Consider the following 12,326-nt stretch of genomic DNA (forward strand, 5'->3'; position numbering starts at 1 on the left):
GTATCATACAGCGCATATATAACTTTACATTAACAGCACTATACTAGTTATCTATATTCTTATACACAGTTCAATTTTACTAGAAATTTCGAAGTAGAGCTTGGTTCTGAAATAGGACCTTCATGTTAGTTTTTGGATTTCCGTACTTAAACTGGCTTATGCACATTTTCGATATCAATATAAGGTGATTAATTATGAAGGTTTTCTCTCTGGGGATATCACGTGTGAAATACCCAAAAAGAGCCTCTTCGCATCTTAACTTTATATTTTTGCCTGTACATTTAAATATGTACTCTTCACATTCCTGCCATATGGGTTGCACTGCTCTACACTGCCAAAAAAAGTGCTCCATGAAGTCGGTTTCGTTACAATACTGACAAAGATTTGTTTGACGAATTCCCATCTTATGTAGCAAAATGTTGGTGGGATATAATTATATTGTGTAACATTTTCCAATGCAATAGACGAAGACGGGTTTCTGTCGAGCATTCGTTAGCTAATTTCCAGTGTTTATCTTCTAATGTAATATTTAATTTGTTCGACCAAAATCCAGCTGAGCTTGGCTCCTTTATCTCATAATTTAACATCTTTTGGCGAATTTGGCGTGGAGATAATTGTATAAATGGCATATGATCAGAACGGGCCTGACCCGTATCACGCAATAATAGAGCTTTAATGGCAGTCTGTATTGCATTATATTCAAATAGGCGAGACTGTTTATATCCAGTTCGTTCACATATTTCTTCAAAAGAGCACATGTCGTTATCGTTAAAAACATCTTTAACAACGCATATTTTAGCCTTTATCCAGTCATTCATGTATAGCGTTTGTTTCCTGTACCTTATATTTGTATTATTCCATAAGGTTTGATTGCGTACACTTATCTGCTGTTCATTACTGCTTATTTCTTTGATCTTGTGTTTATTGTTTAGCCAGGTGATACAAGCTTGTTTCCAGAAATATTGCTTTATGGCACCTAGTCCTTTAACATTTTCTGCACTCACATTTGAGCGCAGACAGCATAAGCATTCACCCATATTTAAAAAGGATGCTAATGGAATCTGTTGCCACTTTTGCGTTACTTCCGTCCAGCAGCCTCATAATCATTGAAATTAGAAATGATGTTTGTACAACTTTGACATTAATCATTTTCAGACCTCCAAGATTTGTCTCTTGGCACATTACTTTTCTATTAACTTTTTCATAAGCTCTTTTGTTTGAATATTTTTTTCTTCCAAATAAACCGGAATAGAGATGAATTTAGCTTATTGAGGAAGTTTTCTGTGGCACATAGAGATTGCAGTACGTAAGTAAACTGTGACAACATTAATGTTTTGACTACACAAATTTTCCCCATTATACTTAGGTTTCTTTTCGACCATGTTGCTATTAATGAATTTACTTTATGTAGTTTAGGTTCCCAGTTTTCTTCTAGGTTGGAGGCTGGGACCGGTTGATTATTAGTGTCCGCGCTTGTCGCAGTTGGTAAAGGGCTCATTTGTCCGTGATATTTGTTTGTTTGAAATTGGGCGCTCTCCCCACCCCCCACCACCCCACGTCTCCCTCTCTCTCCCCTCTCTCTGGTTCTATTTCACTGTTTCAAATCAGAATTACATTCTATCTACTGCGTTTTGAGCGGCATGTTGGTTAAACGGGTCCATGTGCAGTAGTCAGTTTTCGCAAGCCTGATTTCAGAGCTGAAATTTCTTTTACAGCAAACTCGAGATTTGCTTTATAAGCAAAGCTAACTTTGTCTGTACAGAGTAACGGTCTCTCGGACTATTCTTGACCTCCCTCCAAAAATAAAAACAACACCACATGTTTGCAACATATATTTTTTTGCAATGAAAATATGCAAATCTATCCATGCTCACCTTGTGTCACTAAGTCATATGTACACACACACACACACACACACACACACACACACGCACACACACACAAACACACACATACACACACACCCACACACATACACACACACGCACACATATACACACACACACACGCACGCACGCACGCACGCACACACACACACACACACACACACACAAATACACACACACACACACACACACACACACACACACACACACAGTTGAATAACGCCAACACTGATAGGTAAGTTTCAAAGTTCCATGTAACCGTATTTCTGAAAATTAGATGCAGGTCACTCATCGGTCTCTTTTTGTCCTGCACTGTAATTAGTTATACACTCATTGGTTTACGTCACTCGTGATCAGGCATCACCCACCAGCCAGAAGCAAATGAAATTTAAGTTGAAGAGTTTAGTTACAGGACTGGTCCCAAGACCGATCCCATTTTATTTTGAGTCCACTGGCCTAGTCCACCTTTCTTGTTATGATAGATTTGCTATCAAGAGTCAAGGCCACTTCTCAAAAAGGACGCTACACGGACAAGTTTTCATCGAAGGGGATTCGACTTGGTTCGAAGGAATAAGTATTGAATTTGATGTTTTTATGTGATCAAGTTATACCTCGTAAGGTTTAGGGGTAACTGACGCAATTTTCTGGGGGAAAACTGTGGTTGATCAGTGTAGTTAGCGTTGAGCATAACTCAGGTCTTTGTTCCGAAAACAATGGCTAGATCAGCGGAATCTGGGTCATCGTGCAAGTGGGGAAATATCATGGTGTACGGTCATTCGTTTGTGCGAAGACTTAGCGAGTTCGCTGAGAGGGATGGTCTAGTGGATAATCACTTTGGATTTCAGCAATGCAAGGTGTCCATGAAGGGGATCGGAGGCTGGAAGATAAACAATCTTCTTGAGGCTGCCGACCATATGCAGTCACTCGACTGAGTTGTTGATTTTGTTCATTGGGGATAACGATATTTCCCCAAGGGACTCGGCAGAACTGATCGCTGCTCAATTGTTGGCGTCAGCCACGCACTGGAAGACGAAGTTCCACCTCAGAGCGGTCATGATATGTCAACTAATGCCTCGATTTCATCCTACAGGGAAGGGGCGTGCAGTGCATGAGGACTACAATACCAAGGCCCAAGAGGTGAACGAAAAGCTGGCCGCAGAAGTGAATAACACGGCTGGGTTGTTCTTCTGGACACATGATTTTGTCTTCTTTCCTCAACAGAATGCCCAGAAATATAACATACTGAGGCGCAGCTTCCTAGCTGATGGGGTGCACCTGGCACCGTGCGGGCAGTGCAGACTGTATAAATCATTGAAAAAAGCTGTCTTCCACGTTGGCAGGGCAATGGGTTGTTAAAAAGGGTCTGCATAAAATCAGTTACATTACAAGTGGAACAATGTTTCAGCACGAGTAATTCTGGCTCAGCGCGGTCTGTCATAGACTCATAGCATGTGTGTGTGCTAGGGAGTCAAAGCCGGTGTGTGTGCTGATGACATGAGACCAGGTATTAGCAATAAGAAATTTCAGGGCGGTCAGTCATAGACTCAGAGCATGTGTGTGTGCTATGGGGTCACAGCCGGTGTGTGTGCTGATGACATGAGACCAGGTATTAGCGATAAGAAATTTCAGGGCGGTCAGTCATAGACTCAGAGCATGTGTGTGTGCTATGGAGTCACAGCCGGTGTGTGTGCTGATGACATGAGACCAGGTATTAGCGATTCGAAATTTCAGGGCGGTCAGTCATAGACTCAGAGCATGTGTGTGTGCTATGGGGTCACAGCCGCTGTGTGTGCTGATGACATGAGACCAGGTATTAGCGATAAGAAATTTCAGGGCGGTCGGTCATAGACTCAGAGCATGTGTGTGTGCTATGGAGTCACAGCCGGTGTGTGTGCTGATGACATGAGACCAGGTATTAGCGATAAAAAATTCCAGGGCGGTCGGTCATAGACTCAGAGCATGTGTGTGTGCTATGGAGTCACAGCCGGTGTGTGTGCTGATGACATGATACCAGGTATTAGCGATAAGAAATGTCGGGGCTATGAGAAGTTAATTAATGGAGACAAATCTACCAATAAATTACATCTGACATTGACTATTACAGGCAGAAAGCAGTCGGCGGCGGCACGCCACATAGTCAGAGTAACTAAGGTTGAAGTGTTTAATTTATCGCAGTTGCAGAATCGGTGGACAACCAGTATACGACACATAAGATGGTGGGGGTGGTTCTGTAAAAGTGTAATAAGGGAACGCCCACAGTGTTACTGCACTTATTTCATTATCAGAAGAAATCACAGAATGCCGCCAAGACAGCCAGCAACCTCGAAGCGGCCGGCTAGGACCCGACCGAACGCCACGGCAAGCGCTGCTTCCCAACGCCAGGCGGCCGACACCACTGTAACACAGGCGTCACCGATTGAAGCTGTCCTGGCAGAACTCCGGAGGCTATCCGAAGGACAGGAACAGCTGCGGCAGGAGAATCGAGCGCTGGCTGCACAAGTCCAACACATGGCGGGGCAGCAGGGAACGGCAGAACCAACAGCACCGGCAACGACATCAACGCTGCAGTCAACAGCAGCGCCACTACAAGGGCCAGCAGCACAGCTGCCAACGCCACAATGCGGGGGTAGCGCAAGCCTGGTACAGCAGATTGCAGGTGAGCCCGGGCCCTTAATTCCGGTTGATCTCTTTGTGGGCGACAAAATCAAGGCGCGCGTGTGGAGCGGCGAGGCAATCGACCTGGCGCTGTTGCTCAAACAGGACGAACCGCGCGCCTTTGATCTTAGAATAGACAGTGCAGAGGATGGGCCCTCCGTCCGGATTAGTGAGACCTCTGCCAAGACCACCTCACTGACTGCGGAGAAGTGGAGGTCAGCATGGAACATATTCGGGTCAATTTACCTGGCAAAATTCACTACCAAGGCACAAGGGCTGGCGGTCCACTACCGCCACGTGGAAAACCTGATGCGGGACGGAGCCGATTGGGGGACATACGATAGGGCATTTAGGAGGCTGGTAGAGCAGGGCCGTCTGCAGTGGGGGGGATGCCTGTCCAAACCTGTACACAGAGGCTCGCCTCAGATTCATTGGGGACCGGACAGGCATCCTCAGCGCAAGCGACCAGGACTGGCCAGAACAGCATCCCCCAAAAATACTGTTACCCTTTCCACACCAGGGGTGCATGTAGCAGGGATGCTTGCCGGTTCAGTCACTTGTGCTACCACTGCAAGAGGGGGAAGCACCAGGGTTCTAAATGCCCCGAAAAGTCCGGGGATCGGCCCTTTCCCTCGCCTACATCAGAATAAACAAAGTAGCAGAGTAGTCAAAACTGGATCAGGCGAGAGGGGGGGGGGGGGGGGGGGGTACTAGGGCGATCAGAGACAGGTACAGGATAAGTATCCCAATAGTCTAATAAGGTAATACCAGCACTTATCAAGCAGAAAACAGAGAGGGCATAAATGTGATTCTCGAATTGCTGCGAAACAAATGATGATGTTGTATTTTTTGGGGTGATTTTTGTGTTGTCCAAGTTTGTTTAAGATGTGTTTATTTGCTTTGAGCACTCGGCGGATGTACATAATGAGTAAAGGGCTAGTCAGGTACAGCTAGTTGGTGAAGCAGAAGCAGTAAACGGAGAGGGCACAAATGTGACTCTCCAATTGCTGCGATACAAATGATGATGTATTTTTAGGGTGATACATGGTCGGTGAGGCAGAAGCAGTAAACGGAGAGGGCACAAATGTGACTTTTCAACTGCTGTGAAAGCTGAAACAAAACATTGGGTTGGCTATGAATATGTCCATTACAAGTATTTGGCTATTCAGGACGTGTAGATATGTATATTATAAATAACTGCCTAGTCAAGGTGTTTGGCATGGATGGGTACAGCATGGAGGAAGAATCGGAGAGGGCACAAAGGTGACTCTCCAGTTGCTATGAAACAAACCAATTTTCTTTGTCAATTGGCATGGACATGTACAGGTTAGTGACTTGCTAGTCACATGATATGTATATTTGGCATGGATGCGTAAAGCAAGAGAGAAGCAGTAAGCGGAGAGGGCACAAATGTGACTCCCTAGTTGCTGATAACAACCAATTTTTAAAAGGTGATAAATCCCCTTTTTGTTTCTTTTCCATTGATATGTACAGAACGAGGAAACTGCGGTAGGTTCACGGGCCCTTATTTCATGGAGTTGCTGTTCGGTTTTAAATTCTTGGTCTGCTAAAACTGTTTTCTTTTCGTGGCGGTACCTCTCTGCGATGAAACCTGAGAAGGTATCATTACAGACAGGTTTATGGCGATTTTACCGCCACATTGTGGAGATTGGTTATATGGAAGTAAAAATGTGTTGTCGGTCTCCGCCACAAGTTGCGAAAAAGTATTGAAACAAATTTGGAAAAAAGAACATATAACCTAATAACGTGGATGCATACAAATAAAATTCAGCGGCACGAACAACAACTCCAGGTGTGGGCTACATGATGTGTGTGATAGCGTGAGGAGTGTGAACAATATGTTGACGTGTGTTAAAACATCATGTACAGGTATCACTCAGCATTGCCAACCCAAACTTTGAAACGTAAATGACTGTATGACAAGTCATAAATGAAATTTAAGTTGAGGAGTTTAGTTACAGGTCCCAAGACCGATCCTATTTTATTTTGAGTCCACTGGCCTAGTCCACCTTTCTTGTTATGATAGATTTGCTATCAAGGGTCAAGGCCACTTCTCAAAAAGGACGCTACACGACAAGTTTTCATCGAACCACCACCATCCCCACCTGCCACTTGCATTTACTTTTGGAAGTCGGGTTGGCAAAGCACAATTTGCATTATAAATCTAGGCCTGGCCTGTTTTCTTTGTTCTGCTGAATGGCGATTTTACCGCCACATTGTGGAGATTGGTTATATGGAAGTAAAAATTTGTTGTCGGTCTCCGCCACAAGTTGCGAAAAAGTATTGAAACAAATTTGGAAAAAAGAACATATAACCTAATAACGTGGATGCATACAAATATATGGTATGCAAAAGTCGCTGAAATAAAATTCAGCGGCACAAACAACAACTCCAGGTGTGGGCTACATGATGTGTGTGATAGCGTGAGGAGTGTGAACAATATGTTGACGTGTGTTAAAACATCATGTACAGGTATCAGCATTGCCAACCCAAACTTTGAAACGTAAATGACTTTATGACAAGTCATAAAAAGAAATATAGCTGTTATCTCTTAACCGTGGTCAGGGCCGATTCGAAAAGTGTACCGTTCCTTGGGAGGTAAAATAAAATATAAAAAGAAGAAGAACAAACAAAAAATACATGGCTTTTTACAGCAAGTACAGTTGCACCAACACCCGCTTATGTTTGTCTGGCGAACGTTCAACGTGCAATTCAATGGGAAAATCTCTGTCGGAAACGTTGAAGTATATAAACTTCTCGTTCGTCAAAAATGGTGTTGATGACAGTGCACCGAGAGGGGGGGGGGTATGTGTGAGTTAATTGTTTATCTGTCCCTGGGTTTTAAACACAAATATGTTAACATAAGCACGCATATACGTACACACACACACACACATACATTTGCATACTTTAACAGACACACACACACACACACATACACACACACACTCGCGCACACACACACACATACACACACACACACTCGCACACACACACACACACACACTCGCACACACACACACACACTCAGTTGAACCATGCAAACGCTGATAGATAATTTATATTTAACCCTATCCTATAAATCATTTGCAGGGCACTCATCGGTCTGTTTTATTGTGCACTGTTATCATTCATCAACTTACAAAAACCTATGTCGGTCCTCTGCTATCGGTAATAGGGGCGATATGTACTGTGTAGAAACTGTACCGTTCGCTTCAAGGTAAATCAGGTGACACAAATAGCCTTGGCAGTACAACATACATGACATCAAGGTAAATCAGGTAACACAAATAGCCTTGGCAGTACAACATACATGACATCAAGGTAAATCAGGTGACACAAATGGCCTTTGCAGTAGAAAATACATGACAGTATAATACGTACCAAACTATCAACCTGTCCTGCTAGCAAAACCACAAGGAACAGACAAGCAAGGCTGTGGGGAAACAACCAACATAATTCTGTCTCAATTGCCTGAAAAAAAGTCAGCCGTTCTATGTGAATATCATAGCAATCGCGTCACCCACAAAATATTCTTATTATGTCCAGGGCACAAGTAATGGCAACACTCGGTGAATGGAAGAGAGTAACCTGTCTTCATCCACAGAATGTTCTCTGAGTAAACCTAAGTGCTCCTAATCCACACAGCTTTTGGTTTTCTTGTAATATTTCTTCAATTAAAAAAACCAATTGAAGGTTACATCCACCTGCCAAGAAAAAACATCAACAAAGAAACAAACTGACAAATCCACATACAAACACACCAAGACAGTCTGAAAGTTTAGACCAAAGGCAAAACTTGCGAAAACACACGACTGTTTAATTGTGCAATCAAAAAATTAGATACTGCCTCTTTAAGTTCAGACACAATACACGCACCTTTCCACCACGTGCACATAATCTGACGTCTCATTGGCTGGAGCACCGTCCTGATTCTTCCACACACCCCTATATATACTACACTCTTCATAAAAGACAAACCAAAGGATCGGTCATCAAGTTCCTCCGTGGACATTTCAACCCGTCAACCTGCAGACTGCAAACCAGCTCGGTGTCACCAACAGGTCTCTACGTTCCGAGCCAGCTTGGTGTCACCAACAGGTCTCTACGTTCCGAGCCAGCTCGGTGTCACCAACAGGTCTCTACGTTCCGAGCCAGCTCGGTGTCACCAACAGGTCTCTACGTTCCGAGCCAGCTCGGTGTCACCAACAGGTCTCTACGTTCCGAGCCAGCTCGGTGTCACCAACAGGTCTCTACGTTCCGAGCAAGCTTGGTGTCACCAACAGGTCTCTACGTTCCGAGCAAGCTTGGTGTCACCAACAGGTCTCAACGTTCCGAGCCAGCTAGGTGTCACCAACAGGTCTCTACGTTCCGAGCCAGCTCGGTGTCACCAACAGGTCTCTTCGTTCCGAGCAAGCTTGGTGTCACCAACAGGTCTCTACGTTCCGAGCCAGCTTGGTGTCACCAACAGGTCTCTACGTTCCGAGCCAGCTGACTGACTGTCATGGGGACACTTCTGTTCACACTGCTGCTGACTACTCTTGTCTCTGGTAAGCTGTTTTCTGATGTCTTTGTTTACTTCTTGTTAGTGTATGGGTGTTTTCTCTTAACTCTCTCTCTCTCTCTCTCTCTCTCTCTCTCTCTCTCTCTCTCTCTCTCTCTCTCTCTCTCTCTCTCTCTCTCTCACTCTTAAAACATTCAAAACACATCTGCAAAAATACATTCAAACATCACTTTAATGTGATGTGCCTGGTTGCTCAAACTTATGTTTGCCTTCTATTCTTCTGAAATGTACATGTGTGTCTCTTGCGTCAAGTTGGTGTGTGTTCTGATAATGTATGGTTGTATTGCCCGTATTGTGATATCTGTATATCACATGTCTGTAAAGAATGATCTTATTCTTATATTACTATTATTGCGTGTGTCTGCGTTTCATCATAAAAAGTTTGTTCCTATGTATTCCCATTTCGATTATAACCATTTTGCTTAGATCAGGACTAGCTGTAAGAAAGGTCCTACGGACCTAATGCTATTTTTCCTGTAATAAAGTTCAAAGTTCAAAGTTTTCTCTCTCTCTCTCTCTCTCTCTCTCTCTCTCTCCCTCTCTCTCTCTCTCTCTCTGTCTCTATCTCTATATCTCTCTCTCTAAATATAATAAACAAATATTTGGGTTTTAAATTCACTTCAATGGTAAGATTAAGACGTGCAACTGACCACCTTGTGGGTAAGAGTAATAACCATATCGGCCAAATCAGGACCCCAATGGTAGAGATAGTACCGTTGTAATTGTAAACGATTATTACATACCATGTGAGGGTAAATGTGTAAGACGTGTATATGTGTATATGGGCCAATGGCCATACGTACAATAAACCATCCAAAAGTCAAAAGTCAAACCTCTCTCTCTCTCTCTCTCTCTCTCTCTCTCTCTCTCTCTCTCTCTCTCTCTCTCTCTCTCTCTCTCTCTCTCTCTCTCTCTCTCTCTCTCTCCCCCTCTCTCTCTCTCTCGTTGTCTCCGTCTCTCTCCCTCTCTCTGTATTTGACTCTCTCTGTCTCTCTGTCTCTCTGTCTTTGCCTGTCTGTCTGTCTGTCTGTCCTGTCTGTCTGTCTGTCTGTCTGTCTGTCTGTCTGTCTGTCGCTGTCTGTCTATCCTGTCTGTCTGTCCTGTCTGTCATGTCTGTCTGTCTCTCTCTCTCTCTCTCTCTCTCTCTCTCTCTCTCTCTCTCTCTCTCTCTCTCTCTCTCTCTCTCTCTCTCTCTCTCACATAAACAACAATTACATAGCGACAATGCAATGTCTATTTTATCACAAGGCTTATGTGCAAAGACAAGTCTGTGTTGTCCTGCTTTCATCCATCAACTGCAAAAAACACATTTGTTTTAGGTTATCTGTTATCTGCAGTTCGGCTGCGTGCATTACATTCTATCAAACGATCGAGGTGGGAACACAACGGGGACGTAATTGGCTTTGGCAGCGAAATGTTAAGCTCTTTAACAGGACATGCCCTAAGCATTGACAGTAGTGAAGGGGACATACTCAAGCCTCTTGCTGTTAAGTTTGACATTCATCTTGTCATAATTCGACACAATGATTTAATAATTATGATTGTCAATAACTTGTTGTATTTCTGTGGGTTCTATGTCCCTCTCTGATATCACGAACCAAGTTCTTTTTAATGTCCTTCATCATTCGAGGGTGTGTGTTGGGGTGTGTGTGTGGGGGGGGGGGGTATGCAGCATGCAGGTAGATAGAATAAACAAGGCGTCGATCTCTTCTCAGAGTCGAGCTGTATCGAGTGGTCAAGCTCAGCGCTGAAAGAGGATGCTGCTGTTTACACCTGTGACAACTCTGACCTCACTCTGTCCTGGGAGGTTTCCAAGACAACAGGGGAGACCATCGTTGACGTCCAGTGGTTCTACGAAGGGAGATCACAAGAACTGATCGCCATTTTGTCCCACGGACAACTGAACGTCATGCCGTCTTTCTCTGGTCGTGTGGAGCTGACAGCAAATGCGGGGATAGTCATTCATCGCGTGACTACAGGGGAAATGGGAAACTACTCTGTGGAAGTCAATGCACTAGACGAGAACGGTGACTTTGTCACACTGCGAAGGAAGGCATCAGTGATCATTGGAGGTAAGGAAACAGAATGAAAGTAAACAAACAAAGAAACAGAGGAGGTAAAAGGAAGTTACCAGCCAAAAATGTCACGAATCACATCTGCAGTTGCTTGGTTAGATTTCGGATTTTGAAATATGTATGAATTTTGCATAAAAAAACTAAAACAGATGTTATGGAACGTTTAGTTCAGGAAGAAACGTTCAAAGCAAAACTTTCAAATGTTAAGTTTTTTTAGAATTCTTGACATGGAACATAAGCAACGGGTCTATCTGTGTCGGATGTATGAATCTTGCAAAACTGAGTGCCTGGAATTTCAGAATTTGCTTTAAATGTTTATTCGTGGAAATAATGATATGATTATCATCTTATCATTATACTATTGTCATCATTTTCTTATTATCTTTTCTTCGTCTCAAATTCGCAGTGTTAAGGTCTTGATGGGCATCTGGGGAACACCTTTTCTTAAGAACGTATCTAGCATTCACAAATCATAAAAGAAGTAATCTGTGGACTTGTAATTGACACAGTACACTCTTCCCAGTAAAACAATCAAATGTAAACTACTGTCTGTTCTAACATGATGCTGCACTCGAAACAATCCCAACAACCCGTGAACAGTCCGACATGCACAATGTGAAAGGTCGTTTTCCACGGAGTTAAAAAGCAAAAACAAACTTGTGTAATTTCACGCCTCAAAAAAGAAAAAAAACCAACTTTTTATTGTCTGTTATTCCTCTTTACAAATAAACAGGGGGTATGTCTAACATTTTACATGAAAACAAGTACCTAATTCCTGGCAGAAAACGGCAATGTGATGTAGCTTAAACAAAACCCCCTGTACCTCCCAAGTGGTTCGAAAGCCATTGGTACGAAATAATTCATCGTGATGTTGTTTTCTGTTCACATTGCAGACGGCCTGATGACAACAGACGGTCAGCTGCACGCGTACCAGATGGCGGTGGCTGTGTTCAGTAACTCCACACAACAATGGCACGTGGTGCTCGTCTGTGGTACATTCATCTACCATGACACCCCGCCCTTCACCCTAGAGTGGACCGTGAGTTTTATTTTCACAACTGATATCTAACGGATTTATGTTGACATTTTGCTCAAGCAGACTGTGTGATGTACACTCTTTGTTAA

The 12,326-nt window shown here is 43.5% G+C and overlaps 2 protein-coding genes across 2 annotated transcripts in view; both read left to right on the forward strand.

The window, feature by feature from the left end:
- The window catches only part of LOC138972691 (uncharacterized), an 84,127-nt gene that overhangs the window by 30,912 nt on the left and 40,889 nt on the right, over positions 1–12,326 (forward strand). The gene's annotated exons all lie outside the window — the stretch shown is intronic.
- Positions 8,894–12,326, forward strand: part of LOC138973914 (uncharacterized) — a 5,753-nt gene continuing 2,320 nt past the window's right edge. The window contains exons 1-4 of the mRNA XM_070346620.1: positions 8,894–8,959; positions 8,997–9,112; positions 10,842–11,198; positions 12,095–12,240. Coding sequence (XP_070202721.1) covers positions 9,067–9,112; positions 10,842–11,198; positions 12,095–12,240 — 549 coding nt within the window. The 5' untranslated portion in view covers positions 8,894–8,959; positions 8,997–9,066. The remainder of the gene's footprint in view (positions 8,960–8,996; positions 9,113–10,841; positions 11,199–12,094; positions 12,241–12,326) is intronic.

The sequence above is a fragment of the Littorina saxatilis genome, linkage group LG8, assembly GCF_037325665.1.
Source record: "Littorina saxatilis isolate snail1 linkage group LG8, US_GU_Lsax_2.0, whole genome shotgun sequence".
Taxonomy (NCBI): Eukaryota; Metazoa; Mollusca; class Gastropoda; order Littorinimorpha; family Littorinidae; genus Littorina; species Littorina saxatilis.